General features: G+C 41.9%; 1 protein-coding gene across 5 annotated transcripts in view; it reads left to right on the top strand.

The window, feature by feature from the left end:
- The window catches only part of PITPNC1 (phosphatidylinositol transfer protein cytoplasmic 1), a 200,750-nt gene that overhangs the window by 119,473 nt on the left and 57,157 nt on the right, over window positions 1–24,120 (top strand). For all 5 annotated transcript variants that reach the window (XM_044984008.1, XM_044984012.1, XM_044984009.1 and 2 more), the window contains 2 exons: window positions 450–457; window positions 18,695–18,766. In XM_044984008.1, coding sequence (XP_044839943.1) covers window positions 450–457; window positions 18,695–18,766 — 80 coding nt within the window. The remainder of the gene's footprint in view (window positions 1–449; window positions 458–18,694; window positions 18,767–24,120) is intronic.

Here is a 24,120-nt window from a genome sequence, read left to right as displayed (position 1 = left end):
CATTGGAAGTTTATTGTGGCTAGTCTTGCATGTCCTTGAAGGCTGCATGCCACATACCTAGAGACAGACATTAAAATATTTGAACAATTCCTGTTTAACCACCGTGTATTTTTATTTCCTGTCAGTTGGTATTACCATGAAATATGGGTAATATGTAGAAATTATAGATGGGTAAAAACAAACATTACCCTAGGCTACCTTCTCCCCTTTTACATTTCTGCATTAGATCTTTAGATACTGTATATTAAATATCATGCTGACTTGTATCCCAGGCTGTCCCATAGACTCCAGTGGGATTGCACAGTGAAGTCTAAGTCAGTACTTTATTCAACCAATGATTTTGATTATTAATATATCTTTGCACTTAGTGAAAATAATTTGCATCATTATTTTATTCTACTTTTTTTTTCTCTCTTGCCTTCTCTTACCAATGGACAAACTGGGACCAGAATACACAGTAAGTTTTCCATACTCTTTATTTCTTTAATTCTGAAAATAAGATCACTTTGTAAAATCCAGAGGTAGAATCCAAAGCTGGCGCCTTTACTGCCACACCAATGCTGAGCAAGTTTGATACTGGAACTTTATTTTATATAATTGTTCAAGAACATTGAAGCTAATTTAAAGTGTTTTATGGAGCACTTATAAATTATTTGACTTATTTTGATAACTTGGTAATGACTGTAGCTATCACAGAAAAGAAGTTTCTATAAAAAGACAGGGTTTTGAAAGTCCTGGTTCTTACTTGGAGACAAGAGACAGATTTTATTTTATTTTTTAACACTTATGAAGTGCTTGTCTCTGGGTATAGGATCTGGGAAACTGTACCATCTGTAGTCAAAATTAAATAAAAACTGGGCCCAGTGCCCAGAAAAACCAACCATTCCCTCAAACAGAGCAGGGCAAAAGAACAGGAACATAAAGAGAGACTGAAATGGTTACGGAGGTACTAGCCTGCATCGAAAAACCTTTAGTTGAGTCTTGGAGAGAGAAATATTGGTGGATGTCCTCAAGGAGGAAATTCTAGACATAGGGTCCTGTAACTGAGAAGATCCTGCCCTGAGTTAGATTGACCCTCAGAGCAACGATCAAGGATAACCCATCTGTCACGGTCACTTTAAGAGGGAGTGGGGTCCTGTGCACCTGGACTAACTAACTGGTGCCCAACAGGGCTTAAGGGAAAGCACCTGGGCCTTATAAAGGGGGAAACAGCTGCAGGTTGTAAGACGATGCCTGCAGACGGTGCAGGGAGTAGGATGGCTCCTGCAGGACCCTGAGTCAGTGAGGAGGCATGTGGAGAAGGCCAAACTCCAAGCAAGAGGCACTGGAGGGTGGGAAGACAGACCCTCAGGGAGTAGGGGTTGTGCTCAGCTTGGGACTGGGGCAAAAGAAAGGAACTTTAAAAGAGAGGATGGGACCCTTAGGGAAGAGTGGCAGGGTCCAGCTGAAACTGGGATGAAGAGTGTTGGTCTGAGTCTATTTTGAAAGATTGTGTACAGGACTTAACAAATTGGACCCCAGAAGGGGGAATATTGTGAATATCTGGCCTGCATGGACTCGTTACGGAAGTCTGAATTAAGGGGAAACTGAGGCAGGCCTCAGTAGAGCTGCCATACTAGCCATCAGCAGGCACTACGGGGCAAGCATGCCCTTTTACACCATTCCTTCTATATTGACAGTCCAGCATTTAAAATGCTTATGCAACATTTTTCAAATGAGGAAGAGATTAATGTGATGAAAGTGGAAAAGAAGAAATCCAGGGACAGTTGGGAAGAGGCTCAGAGCTGAGAACATGCAGGAGGTAGGTAGGGTAGACAGTTAAAATTTACTCAAAACTCTACTCACCAGGTTGCCTAGCAGATTTTTTATGTATGTTCTGCATTTGTATCATGCACAATATTCCTATGGCCATTAGTGGTAGTCCACACTTGGAATGAGGGCAGAATCAACAATAGTGATCTGAAGGCAGATAGTTCATTGCTGTATATTGTCACAGGTCCAGTAACTTCAATGGGCCTGTGACAATTTACACCAGCTGAGGCTCATCTCCTTGCACTGCGGATTTGAGAGCAGAACTTTTCCCTAAATTGTGTAAGGAAGTTGACCTACATCATGAAATGTGGCATTGGCATCCATTACCTACGCTCTGTTTTACACTCTGAAAACTTTTCATCAACTGTTCACCTGTTAAAAGTAGATAATTTTAATAGTGGAGAAAACTACCAAGAGAACAGCTAATGGGGATGTGCATGTAATGGCTAAATTAAATGTGAGCTTTTCGATCAGTCTTTGTTATAGAGAAAAAGAATTCCTTTTCCATGCAAAAATCTAAACCACGTTCCTAATAGCAATTGACTAAGGAAGATGTTATGGAGCCAACTGGAGAAAACAACTGCAGTAAATCACCAAGACCTGTATACACACAAGTGACTGCCTCTGGGGAACGATAACCCAAAGCAAAGATACTAATGGGTGGGAAACAGTTGGGAATGTTGAAAGTGCCTAGGGAGTGATAGCAGACCGCAAATTAGATATTAATTTGAAATGCAATGCTATAAGGCACCCCCCAAAAAAGTAACACAGTATATAAAAGCTAGGTATTCTTATTAGTCAGACAGCAAATCTGAATCAGAGACGTTATGGTTCGTCCCTCTTTGCGCAACTCTGGTAAGAACCGCAGGTAGGACGTGGATTTCAGTTCTGTAAACCTCCATACAAGAGATACTCACCAACTGGAGACTTCAAAGAAGACCAATAAAAAGTGATCCAGGGGCTGGAGAGATTGACTTATGAAGAAAGATTAAAAGGCTTGGAAATGTAAAATTTGGTTAAAAAATAACTAAGAGTGGAAACAACTGTCTGTGGGGAGGAGGGGGTAATTGTTGTGGGTGATGCCAGGAGACACAGCTTGGAATATTGGGACAAAATTAAGCAAAGAACATTTCAGGCACATATCAACAAAACTTCTTAATGGAACTACTACAAAATGTCTCCCAAGAAAAGTGAAGAAAGTCCCTTGTAGAAGCTTGGGTGCATTAAAACAGGAATGGAAAACACAAAGTATTATGAGGTTATGTTGAACAATAGTTACCCATTGCCTACATTATTGTGTCCAATTTAGGTGGTCCGCTTAAAGGTATTTGCCCACATTTTCATAATTAGGTGTCAAGAATTAAGGACTAAAGACATTTTTAGACACCTAGATGAAAAGTAACTGAGCACCCACAACACTCAAGTTTGAGAATTTTGTAAGGGAAAAATATTAAATATTAAAAACTGTCCCAAGCTACAGGGGTAATTGTGTAAGCTTAATAGGCCTTTGTCTGCCAGAGTAAAAAATGCAGAGATCCAGAGGAGATTTTTCTTTTCTGGATTTGTCCAGCTGGATCAAAAAGAATTAATGGAAAAGCAACCTCTCTCTCTCTCTCTCTCTGAGAAACCAAGTGAAAATGGCTTCTAGAGCAGGGCTGCTGTACCTGTTAGCCAATAAGGAGCACAGAACAAATACTCATGTGACCTGTTCAAAGTGCAAGCTGAGATTGTGGAGAACAAGACAGAAGCTTCAAAATAAACAAATAATTAACCTGGTCACCAATACTATATGACTCAGTCCTGGTCCAAACAAATCAGTCTCATGTTCAAAATACACTGAAAATCAGTCTCAAAACGTTTGCAGATACCCACATAGAGGGAAGGGGGAAAAAATAACAAAAAGCTAATGTAAGCAGAATTCAAGCAGATCTTTTGCTGGTTCACATGTACAATCCAATCACACACTAAGGCTAATTTCAAAAACTTCTGCAGTCAATTTTCACAGTACAAGCAATATTTAAATACTGGGTCTGCAATTTTAAAACCAGCTGGAAAACTTTTTGACCACATCATGATCAAATTGGACCACTGATAAATTTTTTGACCATAGTTATAAGTAGGGAAGCTAAGATAATATGGGTCATTAAATAGCATGCTTAAGTGGCATAAGTTGATCAACCTGCAGAGATCAGAAAAGAATTGTCCTCCATCTGCCACTGACTTCAATGAGAATAGAATCTAAGTGCGGAAGTATTTGTGAAAAACAGTTATTGAAGAGAAAGCAGGAGACAATAATCCTGTACTGATGATCTATCATATTGACACTATTTTTCCTATAGCAAGTGATATAATACTTCAGATAACAAGTATCAGGGCACCAGAGTGATAGTTGTTAAATGTCCCATTATTGACCTACTGCTTTTAACTAGTTTTGAGAACAGACCAGTTATGAGCTTCACTTAATCAGCTGCTAATTAATCCATAAAATAAGTCATCAAGAAGTACAGTGATTACCTTGATAAACAGACAGTAAAGTTAAGCAAGGGAGCAGAATTTTTGTTTCAGATAAAATTTCAAAGAATCTGGGGGGAGGGGTATCTCTTTTTTTCCCCTTATCTGAATGCCACTGCTTGAATTTTGGATGCATTTTATTGATATGCTTTTAATGAACATGCTAATAGGCTCTATTAGTCATGCAAGCAGCAGCAGCTATCAATTGCAGCACTGGGGCCTAATACAAGTTAATGAGCAAACACATTATTTCAGAATTCTCAAATACTTATCCCAACTGGCAACTGCCAGACTGCCTCTGAATTTATTATGTGAAAATTCAGCTGTGCTTGGCTAGCTAAACCCCTAGTGATCTAAGAGCTGAGCTTGCCCAACTAAAACTCACCGTTCAGTGAATGGCAATTGTAGTTGTACATGAGTTACAGGTACAAGACCCAGGTTAGCTAGTAACAATTCCAAAATCTTTGGGGAACTCAGAATTCTCCTGAAAGCTGTTTTCCATCCTTAAGAGCTTAATCCTATTGAATCTTCCCCTTATAGGTTATAGCAGGATGCCTATGAGAATTCCTTTATTCTCCTACTTGGTTATTACGAATCAGTCAACATCAAATATTCCTCAATTTAGGAAACACTGCTGCTTTCATTATCAGTGCTGCCGCTTCTCACTTCTGGCCCTCTTTTTTTCTCAGCAAGCTACTGTTCCGGCATGTCAGAGAACAAGAAGAGCCTGAATCAATGATTGAACAGAGTCATCAATGTCAGGTTCAGAGTGGTTAGAGGCAGCTTATTCCTTCACTCTTTCATCCCCTAGAGTCTGCAGCTGTGATGTAAACAGCCGTTTTCCTACTGAACTTGGCTGTTTGTGCTGAGCTTCTCTTCGTAGTTTCCTTGCTCCTTTTCTTCGTCTCTGCTACTCTCTCCTCCCTACAGCACTGTTCCCATCTTTGCCACTCTCCCACCCCTTATCTTCCATACTCCACTCCTCATCTCTTTCTCTCCTTTGTCTCATCCTCCCAGCTGTGCCCTACTCTTCACATCATTGCCTTTCTCTGTTTGACTTCTCGGACTTTTAGACGTGCATCAGGGCTGGCCATGAAGTTTCCCTCTCTTCCAAGTTTGGGCAATCTAGCAGGGAGAGTTGTTTGATGACTGGAGGTTATATGGATTGTCCTCCTAACGGAGGAAGGAAGAAGAACCTGGCACCAGTCCCAATGCAGATTTCACCAAAGGATCCACACATAGCTTTTCTAGGGTTGAGAAATAGCTGGAAAGTCGCAGCATTTATGACATTACCAAGTCATCCATTTTCCAGTCATCATGATCATAACTTCTTATAAAATCACATACTTGTCATCCTGATTGACACCAGTTTGTGCCGTAAGCAGTTGGTACTGAATGGCACTACTGTGTGTTCACACTCCTGTGCAGTGCACGGTATCCTGAGGGTAGGCAGTAATGTGGGGGCTATTTATGAAACAAGACTCTGAAAATTCCACATGAGACTATATCTAGATGCTGTACGAGGCAGAAGGAAACCATGTCCTATGTACAACTTCCACCTGAGTTTGGATTTGCAAAACATTGCAGTCTTCGAGCCAGCGACGTCTGTTGACTTCCATGAGGCCCAGAATGAGGAGAGCCAGCTGCTTTAAGGAATAGACATAAGTGGTTTCTTGATCTACCAGGCTCAGCAACTGCCACCCAGTGTTTTCACAGCAAGATTTTTTTTCCCCAAAGTTAAACTTCCTCTTGCTTCATTTTTGGATGAATTGGGCTAAGTTTTATATATTGTTAAGATAAAATCTTGGCAATAATTTTTTTTAAAAAGCTACACCATTATATTTTGTATTTGGTATCAAAATTGTGCTAGGCGCTTAACAGATATTCAGGAAGATAACAAGGAATGCCCCAATCCTGCAGTGTGATCTGCATGGGCAGACTGCTATAGCCACACAGAGCCTATTGAAATAAATAGTGCTCTATATAAACTAATGAGATGATAGCTCATCTCAATTGATTGGACTCTTCCAGTTGGTATGCGTACTTCCACATTTTCATGTTCTCTGTATGTATAAATATCTCCTGTCTGTGTGTTCCATTCTATGTATCCGAAGAAGTGAGCTGTAGCCCACAAAAGCTTATGCTGAAATAAATGTGTTAGTCTCTAAGGTGCCACAAGTACTCCTGTATGGGGCAAGATACATTTAATTTACAGAGACTAGCTTTTGCTGAGTACAAACTATACACCAGTGAAAATGAGAGGTTTAAAATGATTTTAAAATCAGGTCATTATTGGCTGTTCACTGACTAAAAATCCCCTTATGACCCTAGTTCTTTTAGTGTCCAAGCCTATAATGGTCTCATTGACGTCAGTGGTGGAGGATCAGGCCCAGAGTGCAATAACTTCTCTGCTCTTTTTAGAATTTAGGACACCAATAAAATAGTTGATTTCTTACATATTACAGACCATTTAAAGCCACAGTCAGCAAAAATATAAAACACCGTCAATAATAGAGCACCCCCTGGTGCAGAGTGTAAAATGTTGAGTGCACAGAATATAAAGTAGTGAGTTCCAGCCAAAGGCTAAAAAGTAAAAAGGATCATGTTAGAGACTAGGAAAAACTGGTACATATTTTTTGTCTAATACTACATCTGCCTTTTAACAACCAAAAATGTAGGAATATGCAATGGAAATTGTGTTTGCATATTTGTGTCCCACACTCATTAGCTTCCAACATCCAGTAGCTTTTTAAATCTTTTTAATGAAATCTATTTTCCACCCACCTAGACATTCTGGAGTAAAAATAATGCAGTGTGATGCATGGGGATTTTAGCCCTTAAATTTTACCGTGTGTGGGAGCTTTCCTCTCTGAATTAAACATAGCTCTAACCCAGGGAGTTTGGGGCAAAGTGACTGAGTTCGTTGATAGGTAGAGTTTCTGTGTCTCTAATGCGGTGTCTATAATGCCTGTGGTGGTGGTGGTTGCAGCCTGATTGTGTCTCTAGCATTAGTAGCAGTTTCACGATTTTGGATGCACAAGCATACAGAAAGTACCGTATTATGACAATAGAGAGTGGGAATCCTCTGCATGACATTTGCTTGTTGGTAGAAGGCCACAGCTACAGCACCCCAGCAACATAGAAATGATAAGGGGGAAACAGCAACTTGTTCAGGGGACTTCTTTCTGTACCAGGGTGAAATCCTGGCTCCACTGAAATTGATGGCAAACCCCGCACTGACTTCTGTGCAGCCAGGATTTCACCCTGTGCCTCAAGGGAGCAAGCTTCAGGCTGGTTCTGAACATATCAGGGTGGGCTGGGGAAGGGAACTGACTGTCTTTATTGAAAAAAAATCTGTTTTTATCTGGGATGCTGTAACTATCTTTATTTGAAAAATAGATTTTAACCCCAAGTTGGACAGGAATAGGCCATAGTTAGGAAACCTCTCCTACCCACTGAGCTTATTTTTTATTTCTTTTCCCTTGAGATGATCACTTGAGATGAGTTTCACTGTTCATAAATTATTAGTGCAACATTTCCAAAGATCTGTCTCTCTCATATTAAAAGTGGTTTCAGAGAACGTGAGGGTTGGCAGGAAGCTGGATGAGCTTTTCATTCATTTTAAGCTTAATTAAAGTTAATGCAACTTCAAACATGTATTGGCGTGAAGTGGTGAATCCTGCAAATTGAACAGTCATAAAGATCTACATATCTGGTCCAAATTCTTGTCTCCTTTACATTGGTGTAAATACAGTGAAACTTTTGAAGTCAGAGGAGTTACTCCAGAATGACACCGGTATAAGTGAGAGCAAAATTAGACCATGACTGACCAAATATCACCTCCACATTCCTGCACACTGTCCTTTTCACTCACTTTGGAAGACATCATCTACCATTAGGATCTGAACCGTTATCCTAAACTTGTGAAAATGAATAAGAACAGCCTATATTTAGACAGTGCTTTTTTATCTTGAAAGACCCCAGAGCACCTGACAAACGAATGGGCCCGCTTCTGCTCTTGTGTAAATCAAGAGTTGCTTCAATGAAGTCACCTCAGTGTAAATCCCCATGTCACTGAGATCAGAATCAAGCCCTCTCTTTATGGGAATCACTCCGTGGGGTGCATTCACTGTATTTACACCAGAGCATTCTGCACTGAAAACAAGAAGCAGGGGTTTAGACAATGAAGTGGAGAGTAAATTTTCCAGATGAAGCTACAGGAGTTTTTAGGCAGGTGGAAGGTGATTACCCAGGCTAGTCCAGCTCTTCACACCACTCTCTCTTTCTCTGCATACGTCTCTCTGGAGAGCATGCGATGTAGTTAACCACACAAAGATCAAGGGACTATAATGAAGTGGCAACAAGAGCAAAGCCTGGGTGGTTTGTGATGTAATGCGGGTTCTGCAGTATGGGCACAGCCTTGTGCAGTTTTTCTCATCATTGTTCTTAAAAATCAGTTACACCGCAGCAGATTTACAAACCTGTGGCTAAATCATTCTTTTTTGGGCTCTTCTCATACAGAGGCAAGCACTAAAATATGTGCTATAGGGAACAATCCTTCATTGGCCAGTGATGGACAAGTAACCCAATAGGCCTTTCCCATGTTTTACTTCTATAATCAAGGCTAGTTTAGGGCACAGGCTTGTGTCAGGGCTTCAGCTTTTGGAGTCATGTGACTACTCCAGACTCTGAGCTTTTGTAATAGAGTAGGAAGATGCTGAGGGGATATTATGTACAGCTCAGCTATGCCCCCCTTCTTCCTGCACCTCAGCTAACTCTCTACTGAAGCATAGGCCAGATTTCTGTCTTTTCAGGACTTTTCTGAAAGCATTAAGCAGAGTTAAACCTCAGGGCTCTTCCATGCAAAACCCTGGTAAATAGGTGTTAATGGTTCCCAGTATGAGACAGTACCATACAGTGAACAGCCTACAATGAAAACCTTCATAAACAGCCTCCAGTAACTGCCATGCCCTACTTTTGGATGTTCTGGTCCCTTCTAGTTGAGTTGCTCTGCCCAGTCTTCTACACATCTGCAGAGATATAAAGTATTCATATCTCCTCCCCATTGCTTCTCTGCCTTTCTTTGGACTTCAGAGCAAATGCTGCAGTATAAAGCATGTGGGTTACGTTTCCATTTTTTAAAAAAAGTTTCTAGCCCTCATGGCAGTGAAGAAAAGCTTGAAAATGTGACCTGGATGTGTAGAGTTTCCATCTGATCATTCCTTCAGAGGACAGGTTTTATCTCTCTGAGGGACAGGAAAAAAGGTTCAAATTCTGCAAGAACCCCCAGAGGCTGAACGGAGGCCCTGCACAGCTCTCTCAGACCCCCCGGTTCCCATAGTGACATAGTCAGCTGAGAGAAGCAATGGGTCCATAAAGTAAGACACGTTCAGATGGACCCTTTGGGTTTGGTTCAGGTTTGCTCCAGTAAGCCTAGCTGCACCCTAAGGGCTGTTGTGTGGCTTTTAGTCACAGCTTTGCGTTGGAAGTAGTGCAGCTTTGTGCCTCATGGTGTTCCTAAGCCTCAAGGGGGAGCATGCCTGCTGCTACACCTGTTCAGGGCATGTAGCACACACTTCCTTTGGTGGCTGGCCAGCTCCACTGGCTGGTGCAAGATAGGGGGATTGGGTCTATGGCCTTGATTCCGCCCTGCCCTTCCCCCCCTCCAGTGCCCTTAGTGGTGCTGGCAGGAAACACTCCTTAAACTCCCCATTTCTCCACACACACACACACACACCCCATTCTTATTTATTTCTGTCTGGGAGATAAGTCGTTCAGGGTATCAGCATCTTAATAGAGCCAGAGATGAAGGTGGAAGGTGTTCATGGCTGCCATCAACTGGTTCTTTGATCTATCAATGTAAATTTTTAATTGTGAGAGTAGTTAATTATTGGAACAATTCACCAAGGGTTTGTGGTGCATTTCCTATCACTGACAGTTTTTAAATCAAGATTGGATGTTTTTCTAAAAGATCTGTCCTAGGAATTATTTTGGGGAAGTTCTGTGGCCTGTGTTTATACAGGAGGTCAGACTAGATGATCACAATCTGGCTTTAGAATCTGTGAATCTATGGACAATTACAGAGATGGTTGAAGCTGCTGGGTCTGCTAATCAGATGTCAGGGGCTCTGTGTGTCCCCATTTCCCCCTTCTGGTTTTCTGATGTTCACCAAAATCAAGAGTTCTGTCCATTGATGCCTAGAACATTCCCTGAAATTTTGGAATTGATTGGCTGTAGGGTTTGAAAGTTATTGCATGACAGACAGAGAAAAGTCATCAAGTCGAGCATAAGACATCGCTTTCGCTTGGCCAATCTCACTTCACTCAGTCAAACACCTTGTCCATAAGGCTCAGTCCTAGGATATGCTCTTCAATGGGAGTCAAAGGCACTTTGCTCCTTGCAGGATCTGACTTCATTGCCAAGAAAACATATATGTGACCATATAAGACAGCACAAAGCCTGAAAAGTGAGAGATGGCCAGACTGAGCATTGACATGAAATGACTGCTGCTTTTGTGCTAAGATTTAAGGGAATATGCCTCAGCCACTCTAGCAAAGAGCAGGATTAACTCTGACAATCCAAAAATAGTTTCCAAGGCTTCAGGATTAATGTTCATGAGGAGTATAGAGAGGTACAGTGCACTGATGAAGCCTCCAGCAGCTCACTGGATTTTCTGCAGAAGGTCCCCCAACGGGTAATGAAACTAGCTAAAATACTGTTATCCTTCATTGGTAGAGCAGCTTCCTGAATAGGTTACAAAGAGCAAAGGAACCCTTTTCTCCGGCCTTCTGCCCAACAGTTTTATTGCAAACCATTGTAATCCCTTCATCCACCTCAGATGTACAGTAATCGCTATGAAAGGATTATTTTTACAGCCCTATCCATAGATTGACTGTAAAATGCCATATGTGTTTGACTCTGTCCCTTTAAGGCTTTGGTACTGGTTTTGGCTTGCTTACATTTTATCCTGTTCCTGTAAGTGTTTCTTATTGCTATGGCAACACTAATCAATCATCATGCTAAAAATAGCCCTTTCATTTTCAAGAGAGTGTCTGTAGTGAATTGAAAATCCAACTGTGGTATGTATTTTCCATATACTGCTTTCACTTCCCCCTTCTTTAATCTGGGAATGCTCATGCTTAAATCTGGTAATTACTCTTACAGATAGATGCATTTGTTTCACTACTCGCTCTCTTCTGCTGTGAAATCTCCCCACCGCCTCAGAAAGCAAAATCTTAGTGTATTTCAACTTTTTGTGCATTGCATTCTCCCTACACATCTGATTGTAGGTATCTCGGGTTTGCAGGATGCTTGAGATATTCAAACTGAGTTTATAATGCAATTTCCGTAGATTTGATAGCCATGATATAGAAGTCAGCTATCAAGACAGTTGTATCGAAAGGAAACTTAGGACTAAGGGTCATAAAAGACCTGGGGAATCCTGCAAATGTAGACACGTTCTGCAGAATTTAAGATGTAATGAAAAAATTACGTAAAAATATGATAGCCTGGAATTGCTACTTGTTTTTTTCTCTGAGAGGCACTTTGCAAACCTTAGAGATGTTGAAATGGAAAATTGGAAATGGAATTGCCCCATACGTTCCAGTGCATGCCCTGTGTATCAATCAGCTGCCAGGTTTGTGCTGGAATACATCCCCGGGGGAGGCAGGGCAGGAAGAAGTAGTGCCTTGAAGAGTAATACACTAAAAAAATCATTGCCTAGCTTTCCCTGTTGTGTCTGATTTTAATTCTTGCCTAGTTCTTGTTCTTTAAGGGAAAAAAAATTCTTTGTGCGTGATGAATAAGAAAGCCTTTTGAGTGCTGCATAAACAGTTCCCTAGTTCTGCCAGCGCTCTGTGCCAGTTACTCAGAGAGCATCTGATGAATCACAAAATACATTCTGTGACTTGTACAAAAATTTGGACCTTGCCTAAGTGTTGCTGAAAACCGATGTTACTACAACAGCAGGTGCCAATAACTTCAATGATTTTAAGAGTTATATTTGCAATCCAGTAACTGTAGGTGGAGTTTAGTATTTTGGGGGGGCTTTTTTAAGTTCCCATTGCCATTTTTAGTTTCAGCAAGATTTGTTACAGCCCAGCAACTGTACTACACATGCATTTAGATTGGAACCTGGTCAGGACATATGGTTTCCTAGTTCCTTTCCCATTATACCATATGAGGCAAACGGTACTCAAATTCTCAGTCTTTAATCTTCCCTTAATGTTTCTTTGGGGGAAACAAGCTGTTAAACGAGGGCTCAGCCAGGTGACAAAGACATAATTCTTGTAGCTCTCATACCGCATATGCAGTTGCTGAAGCTAATTTTTCAGGAAAATGCTGGGATTCTATGGGGATTTTCTTTTCTTTTAAGACTTAGTATTTCGCTAATGGATTATTTATCAAAGGGATGTCCTAGCTCATTGGGGTTTATGGAGAGCAAAGGTTGTGAGTTGCTAGGGATTAACGAGTAGCCTCCTTCCAGGCACCCCCTTGAGGCCTCAGGGCAGCCCTGCATGTTGTCCCTCACGGCTTCCTCAATAAACTCAAATAAGAAGCTTTCACAAGGCCTGATGAGGGTCTGGTGTATTAACTTAAAGTCCAGAATTAAACACAAAAAAATCTTCCTTCCAGCCTCAAATTCCCTGGGTGTCTGAGGGCTTCCCTCTGTTAGCAGGCTACTCCCAGCCCTTTCTAGCTGGGGCAACTCCCTGGGTTTCAGGGTAAGTGGTGCTGGCTTGAAGTAGTAATAAGAGCACCCCCACTATGAAAATTGCTCCAGCACCCCTACTCAGGGTCTTCCCTGCAGCCTCTCTCACTCACTGTAGTCTCTCCTCCTGAGTCTCCTCCCTTTTCCCTGCAGCTTCCTGCTGCTCTCTGGGGAATCACTTGATCCAGCTCAGATGTGCCTCTTTAGTAGTCAGGTTTGGCTAGCACAAGATCCTCCAGCCTTCAAAGGTATGTCTACACAGCATGTTGGAGTGATCAGGAGCAAGCCTCCCAGCCTGGGTCTGCAGACTTGGGCTAGTGGGGCTCGTACTGGTGCTCTAAAAATAACTGTATAGCTTCAGAGCCCAAGCTGCAGCCCAAGCCACAACTTCAAAGCACTGTCTAAACAGCCATTTTCAGAGCACTAGCATGAGACCCACCAGCCCAAGTCTGCAGACCCGGGCTGGGAGGCTCACTCGTGACTGGTCCAAAATGTTCTGTGGGCATTGGCATGCCCTAAGAGGCAAGCCACTCTGCTACACTTGCTAAAACAGCTTTAGTGAAATATACCAGCATTTCCATGCCAGCCTATTGCTAGGCAGTCAACCAGGATAGCTTGTGGCAAAATACGGCATGATGAAGAGCCATTAATGTAGTCAAGGTTCGATCTAGGGGGAGAAAATAAGTGGTGCTGTTCTCCCTATCTTTTCTCAGTGCTGATGCCAACATGAGATGGCACTCGTTCTAGATGGTGCAAATCGTTATAACGTTGTCACTCTCCTTTCTCGTGTACTTTGATCCTCAGTGAAATAGTTTAAAACATTGAAAGTTAGGGTGGCATTTCCAAATGTGTTCAGTGTTGGCCTAACTCTGCTCCCACTGAAATCAAGAAGACTACCATTGACTTGGATGGGGGCGGAGTTAGGCCAACACTGAGTATTTTAAAAATACCACCCTTAAAGGACAATCAGTAGGCTGCAGAGTTACTGCCCCATTGAAATGAGTGGGAGGAGGTCACACCTTTCATAGCTAATGTTTCAGGCTGTGTGCAGACTCAGGCAGAGCATCACTCCATTAGTTACACATGAATAGTATTTTGGAAAATTTTCTTTGTATCCTGGGGGTTGGACTTTAAAGAGAGTCTGGACTCTGGAGCGCAGGAAACAACCACCTCATTAAAGTAGTGGCTTGTCAAGCTGCTGCAAGATGGGCCAATTCATTCTGGAGCATAGCATGTAAAATGGCTGGGCTCTGTGTTAAGAAGCATCCTGATCTGCCTCATTGCTGACAGACAGTTGCTTAGCTCAGAATATCTGATATTTATGGGTAGAGAGGAAAAGTGAAAACTGATATGGACTTTTTTCCAAACTGCAATGATGTTGTGGAAATTATCGTCTAAACAGACTTGTCATAAGAAGAATCAGTCTGTATACACAGCAGTGAGCATTCCCTAGGCCCCATCACAGGTGACTTTTAAAATACTTGAGGTGAATTTTACCCTTGGGCAGAAGACCAAAGCATCACTTACGCAGGACTTAAATTTGGGGGTTGCCATTTACTAAGAAGCTTGCTATAGTGTCGCCTGATTTATCCAATACTGTTATATAAAATAGGGTCATCCCCCATATGTCTATATATTTAAAAATCCTCTCAGTTACCCATGTTTATTCAGGAGTCATAATTGTACTGAACCTGCAGCTTTGCTTTAGCCCACTAAGGCAGAGAGAATGATTTTGATTGCTATCCTCTATTAACTGTGAGGTTGCAGTGATTTCAGGGGCATATCTGCACTGAAGTCCTGGGGTGTGATTGCAGCTCCAGTAGATATACCCAAGCTAGCTTTAATCTGTACCTACATCTACACGAGCTGCAATCGTAGGATAATTGCAGTGTAGATGTACCCAACGGCAACAGTTTCAATAAATGAAGAAAAAAGATATTTATATTGTGGAAAATATGTTCCATCCAACACCTCCAGGGACTTGACAGTCAGATCATAGCACACGGATACTTTCACTGGTTCAAGGGAAGAGGAATCGTTGGGGAGGGGGGGTGTCTGCATAGCAACCAGAAACAGAAAAGTGGATGTGACAAAACCACTTCTGCCAACAAGAGGGTTTTCAGTGACAATGAAGGTTAAGATGGCAGCACCACTTCCTGTGGCAAGCAGGGTAATTGGGGATATGGGAGCAGCTGCACTGTCCGCAGCCATTAGAGCCAGAGTGGTAAGTGTCATTTACATAACTGTTGAGGTTTTGGACAAAGCACCAGACTTGTACTGTGTAATTTAAGAAATCAGCTTTGTGGCTTCCCAAGTTGGCCAGACCTGGATCTTCTCTGCTCAGACAGTACATGCTTTGATGACTCTCCACCAACTGGCTGCTCATATATTTTATCTACAGCTTCTTCTGTTTGCTAGATTTGATTTTTACTTGGTTTTGTTTTCTTAAAAGTTGTGTAAAAGAGAGAATTAAATCTGCACCCTCAGACCAGAAGAGCTGGTGTCTAAAACATGGTAACAGATGGTGACACAGAGCTATAGCCTGAAGAGATGCACGCAGAACACCAATCAACTGTGTTTTCCTACCAAATGCTCCAAACATTTAGCAACTCATGAAGCAACCACTTTTTAAAAAAAAATTGGTGAAATTTTTGGTGAACCCAATAATTCAAAACTAAACACTGACCCCGAGTAAAGGCAGGCATACCCAGACTCCACCCACACAAAACCACACTTGCCAGGAGCCGTCTCTAAAATGCAACAAGTTGCAACTGCCCTCGTCTCTTACATGGTGCTTCCTGGCAGAAGTCTCAGCATGCAAAATTCCAGCTTGAATCTAGTTGGAGCATTACGTGCTCAGACCTGTAGTCTCTGTAGGCTACACGCCATCCTATTAAAAATCACAGCTGCCATGGGCAGCAGTAGAACTCTACATGCTATGTTTTGGCCGCCTTATTTTCTAGCTGTTCCAAAAATTCTGCACGGCAATATGTATGTGATGAGTCTATATTTCTTTTTTATTTAAAAAAATCTGAAGTGTATAGCCTACTTTCTATAGCAGTTTGCTTTATCCACCATCCACCTGCCCATGCACACAAAACAGCTAGTGTAGAACAGCAAGCATACCCTCGATGCTGTGGTTCTTTACTGTTTATAAGCTGAATCCTTCTGGAACCATCAAATGTTGCTTAGGGCACAAACAGGACTCTGCTACCCTTCCTCATCCTGGGCCACTCTTTGCATGTTCTCTCCATTGTTAAGTCCCATATTCCCCCCCCACACTCCCAGCTTAGTACTATTTGACAGAGGGGTTCTTTCAGTCAGCCCCTTTCACACGTTCCTTTAGCTACCCAATAGCACACCTGCCACAACAGATGCTCTGGCTTTATTCTTAACATGTCCCAGATATTTCCATCTTCTTTTCTGGATAACTTTGGAGATAAGCTATTGAACTCTCTGATGAATCTCGGTATTTGTGATATATGTTTGCTTTCGAAGGCATTTTAGACATCTGTCTGTACCTCTGATGGATTTCCAGCTTTCAGATGCATATATATAGGTGGTTAAGAACACTGTTTGTAATGGATTGAAAAAGATATTGAAATCTCTTTCATGCTCAGACCAGCTAGCAACTAATCAGCAAAGCATCCTGAGGGTCTCGTGTTGTCCATCTGCTCTGTCTTTTTGTCTTCTTGCTTTTATGTGTAATAGCCTTCCCACTAGGCACCAGGAAACTTTTCACTGTAATTCTCTCCCACAATCCTAACCCATCCCTGGCAATCTGATGCCTTCCCCCACATGAGAGCATGCTGTGCTGTGGCAGGGTTCGTGTAGCCCAGCAGAAGTGGGCAGCCTAGTCATAACACGTTGAGTAGATGTTTAATGCAGAATGTGGAAAAAACAACCCCTTTGCTTGACCCTCTTTCAGGAGTTATGACTGAAGCTCTGCAGCTGCCTTGAGAACTTGGGGAAATAAAATAGAGATGTTTTTGGCAGATTGGAAGACCTGGGACAGGAATAAAACATACTGTATGTTGAGGTCAGCTGAGACTCTGCTGGTCAAACCTAAGCTGGAAGACTATCTGGGTTTCTGATCTGTTAGCCTGTGTTGCATTAGCTCCAGCTCTATCTGGTTGCTTATGAATAACGAATACACTCACCTAGCCTTTTGAGATGTGTGCATACCAAGTAACACATGGCCCCAAAGATAGCCCAGTAGGTTCTAATTACCCCTGTCTCTGAAGCTGCACACACCACTGATTTTTTTCTTGCACCACATTATCACCGGTCTACTACTACTATCATAAATAAGGTGCGTAGTGCATGGCCTAGATATTTTCATAGCTGGTAAGTATTGTGTTAAATGTTTGGTAAAAATTGTTCTCTAAATCCATTGAAGGGCCCTGTTCTGGCATAAACATCTCACTCTTTTTTGCACAAAGGTTTGAGTGGTCCATGCTTATTGTTCAGCTGCTGCTAATGAATAGTAGGTGTTCTGTGGCCAAAATTAGAGGCTCAATCAATGGCTTCTTTTCATATAGTCCAGGGAATAGAAAACAGTAAATTCTCTAGTCTCCGGAAGAATCTGCTTCCCCTTTCAGCTTTGCTCCGCAGCAGCTGACTCTCCAAGCTACCTCCCTTCCTGTTGGAGGAACAAAATCAACTCTGATCAAGTCCAAATTTGGACCAGTAGCAATGTGAGCACTGAAGCATAAAACTTTCTTCATTGTGTAACCTCAATACATAACGTTTGAAATAGTCACAAGCAGTTCAAAGACTCTTTGCCATCGGGCATCAATTAAATGTCTTGCAAAGAACTGGCACGTCAGTGTCACTGACAGTTAATGCAAGAAAAGACTTGATGCCTTTATAGTAAAGTGGCTGAATTAGTATCATTCAAGGACTTCTGGCCATCGACTCTGGGGTATGTCTTCACTACCAGCTGGATTGGCGGGCAGCGATCGATCCAGCGGGGATCAATTTATCGCATCTAGTCTAGATGTGATAAATCAATCCCCGAGTGCTCTCCCGTCAACTCCTGTACTCCAGCTTGGCGAGAGGCGCAAGCAGAGTCGACGGGGGAGCGGCAGCAGTCGACTCACCATGGTGATGACACCACAGTAAGAAAATCTAAGTACGTCGACTTCAGCTACATTATTCACGTAGCTGAAGTTGCGTAACTTAGATCGATCCCCCTCCATTGTAGACCAGGCCTGGCTGCTTAAGTATAGTGAAAAAAACTGATTTGGGAGCAAGAGTGTGAAACGCTAAAGAGAAGATGCTTGAAATAGTCTCTAAAATTGTGTTGTCTAGCACTGCAAATTGCACTCTTAGAAACCAACTGAATGAAACAATCCACAGAGAAAGAAAGCTAGTCTTTGTATAAAGTAACACTAGTGGATATATAACTAGTTGTCCCACAATACTAATATTAGTTTAGTTATAACTTTTAGTGCTCAATTTTGGGATAGAATCAATATATCCTTTCAAAAGCATTTAAAAAAAACTTGCAATTGTGGATTTTCAGTGATTTTTATTCCATTTCTTGCAATAATCAGGAAAAAATAGGAAAGCTGCTAGAAAACAGGATTTATTGAACATGTGACCTGATGAAGCAATTGACATTTTTAATTGATCGGACACATTTTGCTTTCTTTGCAGTGCTCATTTTTGCCTAAATTCTCCATTCACATAGAAACAAAATATGAGGACAACAAAGGAAGCAATGACAATGTAAGTATGATCTCTTTTGAAAAATAAATGTTTAAACCCATGCAAGGGCATTGTTAATCATGAAATATTCCTGGGGCTTGCATGGCTTACAAACTGAAAAAGAATGCTCAGCAGTCCTTAATCTTTGCACCTGGATAGCCAACTCATCAGCATGAAGGGATGGACTTAGCGGACCTCTTGATGTCCATCCCTACATTTCTATGAAGGCCGTGCAACTTGCAAAAGAATTATGTAAACCATTATGGTATAAAGAATTTGTGCCTCTTATCTTGCCTCCAGGCTCCTCCTCTAATCTCAGCATAATTCATGAGTGTGAATTTAGTGCTCATGAAGGATTGTGGAGAATGAGGGAGATATCTATATTATGTGTGTATGTATCATGACAAAGTTCCTCCTCTACCTTGATGGGTCCCGCGCTTATTGGCGGATTTGCTCACCTCAGAGATTCACCATGTGGGTCAGGAAACAACCCAGAGACCTTCCCCTCTGGTAGAAGCCACAGTCCAAGTCAATTCCTCCTGTGTCTGATCAGGAGTTGTGAGGTTTGGGGGGAACCTGGGCCCGCTCTCTACTCCAGGTTCCAGCCCAGGGCCCTGTGGACTGCAGCTGTCTAGAGTGCCTCCTGGTACAGCTGCATGACAGCTACAACTCTCTGGGCTACTTCCCCATGGCCTCCTCCCAACACCTTCTTTATCCTCACCACAGGACCTTTCTCCTGCTGTCTGATAATGCTTGTACTCCTCAGATTTCCAGCAATTATGTCTTCTAACTCTCAGCTCCTAGTGCCTCTTGCTCCCAGGTCCTCACGTGCACACTACAAACTGAAGTGAGGTCCTTTTTAACTCAGGTGCCCTGATTAGCCAGCCTGTCCTAATTGATTCTAGCAGTTTCTTCTTAATTGGCTCCAGGTGTCCTAATTAGCCTGCCTGCCTTAGTTGGTTCCAGCAAGTTCCTGCTTGTTCTGGAACTGCCCCTGTTACCTTACCCAGGGAAAAGGGATCTGCTTAATCTGGGATTAATATATCTGCCTTCTAACACTCTCCTGTAGCTTGAACAGAAACTGGGAATGGCTGAGCCATTACACACATTGAATCTATTTCCCCATGTTAAGTATCCTCACACCTTCTTGTCAAACTGTCTGAAATGGGCCATCTCGATTATCACTACAAAAGTTTTTTCTCTTAATTAATTAGCCTCTTAGAGTTGGTAGGGCAACACCCACCTTTTCATGTTCTCTGTATTTGTATATATATCTCCTTACTATGTGTTCCATTTTATGCATCCGATGAAGTGGGCTGTAGCCCACAAAAGCTTATGCTCAAATAAATGTGTTAGTCTCTAAGGTGCCACAAGTATTCCTGTTCTTTTTGCGGATACAGACTAGCACGGCTGCCACTCTGAAACCTATATTATATGTATGTCAGTTTACCTGCTTGATATTATCTATGACTATATGGAGCTGAATTAAAAGGGGCTGGTAGGAAGAACAAACAGGAAACAAACCAAGGGTCAGAGATAAGACAGCTCTGGGTAAACAACTTCAAGAGAACAATGGCTGGGCCATTAATTCGGAAGATTCTCTTCCCAGGCACCAGTCAAACGTTACACAGCTGTTTCCTCAAGACCAGAGCCTAGAAATCAAAAGAGCCATAAACAGTTAAAAACTCTCTCTCTAAAGAAGGAGCAGGTAAGTGGCCAGTAGCAACTGAAGGAGAGACACTGACATAGAGACCCTGCTAGAGGCAGAGAATGAAGGAGGTCACTCTGTCTATCCCAGCCCTGAGGTGGGGGTTTCTGGGTTAAGTGAACCTTCCTAGGCTTGCAAGGAAAGGGTAAAGTTTAGATAAGACCAGATGCATGTAGATTTTTGTTATTTTAACCCAGTTCTCTGATTGCTGTGAATCTTTGGGTGAATAAACAATATGTTTATTTGGAAAAAGCTGTTTTCAGTCACTTTAATCAGCTGCTGGACACAGGCTGGGAAGTTTCTGGAGGAAAGTTTCTTGCAAGTGCCAAATACACTTGAGCTGGTTTTGTTAACAGTGTTGGAAAACAGGATGGCTGCAGCCCAGTTATTCAGTCTAAGTGATTGAATGTGGGGTTCCACCCTTGTTGAAGGAAGTAAATCCTGTCACATGAGGGGTGCATTTGAGAGGGACTGCAAAGGGTCTACAACATAGGTCACCCTATAACAATTACATGGGTGTTGGGTGGCATCTCTGGAGACTGACATCCTTTATTTACCCACACATTGTCCCAACCCTGACCTGGTGGAACCTCCTATAGTGGTGAGAGAATAGGTCAGGCAACTCTGCTAAATTGCTGAGTTGATGGGTGCATAATAATTGCACATTAGATAACTATAGTCTTGGTTTTAATCGTGACTTTTGTGATGCAGACACTTTTCCATTGAGAACTGGACTGAGGCCACCAAGCAACCATTGGATGATGATAACTTTCAGTCTCTAGTTAACCTGAGCTAGATTCAAACCAGTGACTTAGAAGGAGAGAGGCTGTATATTCCATTGCCAATCGTCTTAGTCTTCCAGTATGTCCAGTTTCATACAATTATTAAATTTTCTCTCTTCCTTTCTGGCCTTAGTAACACTTTGATCATAAGCCATGGGCTTTCTCTGAGTTAACATTTGTGACAGATGGGAGGGACACATAGTGTCCTAGCACAGTCGGACTGCAATGGCAGTTGGCAGTAAGAAGACAGGTACTTTGCACTGGTAGCATGGAATGAGGAGAGATACAAAGTCAGTTTTCCACTCAGTTCATTAACCAAGCAGTGGATGCTCAAAATATTTTCAGGATGTCAACTCTCTGGAGCAAAAGTATTACTGAGTCAAGCCCTGAATAAGTGTCAAATCAGTGAAGTTAAGGCAAACTGGACATGGGTGGGATCCTCAGCTGGTGTGAACTGATGTACCACCGTTGAAATCAAGCTCTTTATAAAGGTTAATTCTGACAACATTCCCCATTGAGGTAGGTATTATAGTCAATTTTACAGCTGGACATTCTGAGGAACAAAGGTTAAGTCACTTGCCAAGCATCACACAATAAATCAAGGGCAAATCTTGGGACTATAACCCATGAATCTTGAGGCTGACCACTGAGGAGGATGTAACTGGGTGTTGTGCTGAAATGATGGAAGTTAAATAAACATGGACCTTCTGCTGTTGAAAAGAATAAAGGACCTGGTTCAAAGCCCACTGGAGTCTGTAGAAAGACTCCCAGGGACTTAACGGGCCTTGGACGTGGTCCCAGGCTCATTAGTGCACTCAGAACTAAGTGAGTAGGTTTAAAACTCAGTTTTCACTGGTTCAAAGTATCTTTTTATGGCAAAATTTGCAGCCAGACTCAGGCTAAATATAAAAAATTTTGCTCAGTCAGGTAACAGCAGAAAGAAAAATTTTGCTAATTTTTCCTTTTTGTGCTCAACTTTTCATTTGACTCCATTTAAATATACAATTTAAAATAATTATATTTTTGTATTTTCTCCTCACCCCTTCCCCCTGCCCTCTTTGGCAAAAGGCAAATACAGCTTTTAACTGAACTGTACCCATAGCATTTTCACCTCTAGTGCTCTGGTGAATTAGCAGCATCAGGTTGCGTTCAAAGATATTCTATATTTCCCTTCACTTTAACTGCCAACCATTGATGTGGAAATAATTAACCGTAGGAGATGCTTTCATACATTTTGCCATTTCAGTACAGAATATGTTGAATCATTCCTAATAGTAGAGTAGAATGAGGAATAAATTTATTGTCCTAATAATGCATGAGTGACTTTAGCTAGGCTGTTTCTAGGCTTTCCTTGAGATTGTGCAGATATTTTTTTTTAAATTATTCTCTGAACTCTGATCCCTTCTTCAGTTGCATGTGATTTAATGAAATAGTTATTGATTGTAAAAAGCAATAATTAAATTGAAGAAAGCTAAAGATAATTATATTGATTAGTGGATGAAAGCAACGTAAGTGCTTTCAGGCTCCTGTTATCGTTTAGTGAGCTAGTAAATTAATATTCTTACTTCACTTTAACATGATGCATTATCTGGTAGCATTCTATCTAATTCCAGTAACCCATCTAGATATAAATGTCTTCCTGACTTTTCTTCTTAAAATAAAGCTAATAGTCTTGAAAGCAGAAACTAATGAAAGACAACAATATTAACGAGAACTGTAATTAAATTGTACCCAGGACCTGATTCTCCTCTGCCTTACACCTTATGTCATCATTAGGGCGGCAGGTTTGTCACAGTGGGAAAAATATCATGGATACTGTGGTTTTCCCATTTGTCTGTGACTTGTCTTTGTGTCCGTGATTTTAATAAACTCACCCGGCAGTGGCAGCTCCTGCAGCTCCAGTTCTGGGTGAGGGGCTGGAGCTGCCTCTCCGCTCCAGACATTGCAGCTTAGCACATGGGGTCATGACAGAATGTGGGGTGGGGCAAATGTGAGTGTGTTGCACTGTGACCTAGTGCGTGGGTGTCACAGCACTGCTTAGGTTTGGCCCAGCTGCTCCTCTGTCGCCGTGACAGAGGGGAGCCAGGCCAGACCTGAGCAGCACTGTAACCCCATGCTCCAGAGTGGGGAACAGGGCCCAGCCCTGCAAGGCAGGAGTTGCAGGCGCCACTGCTGTGGGCCCCCTCCTGATGTGTCATGGTATTTTTTAATCAGAAATCGCAAAACCCGTGACTTTCCGTTATGCTCCATTATCTTGGATAAAAAATCTGCAGCCCTAGTGATCATTTACCTTTGTGAAAAATGGGAGTAAAATGGTACCATTCTGTAGCTTTGCATTTGCTTTGCACAAGTTGTAAATGATGACACAAAGTGCAAAGCAGTGGAGATTGAAGCTCCTTATTTAGATAACACACTAATGAGGCTTGCATACATGATAGTGGTGCAGTACCATAAATCCAGCCACTTGTGATTTCTAGTGCTACAGCACAGCTGAAGTAACTCGCTGTTCACATGGCAACTCTCCCTTTGGAAAAACAGAGTCAACCTTGGATGAACATGTTAGTACATCAAATATTGTCACTGTTCTACTGTAGTTTTACAGGATCATTAATGGTATTTGAAACTGGGCTAATGAGGCAAGCCATTCAGCATTGCTCCTTAAGGGTCGTTTTAGAAAGTAGAGTTTTTATTTTAAATTAGAAGGTAATATTTTTTTTAAATGAGAATGTCTTATAAAATATGAATGGCCCCAAACTGGCATCTCTCAACTAATCACAAATATTGCCTCCCTCATGTGTCTTTAAGTCAACTGCAACATCTGCTGCTTTTAGCTATTCTGAGGCAGGAATCGAAACAGAAAAGACCCTGCTGGGAAGAGAGGAACT

Source organism: Mauremys mutica, chromosome 12 (assembly GCF_020497125.1).
Source record: "Mauremys mutica isolate MM-2020 ecotype Southern chromosome 12, ASM2049712v1, whole genome shotgun sequence".
NCBI classification, from domain to species: Eukaryota; Metazoa; Chordata; order Testudines; family Geoemydidae; genus Mauremys; species Mauremys mutica.
This window is presented reverse-complemented; position numbering and strand designations above follow the sequence as displayed.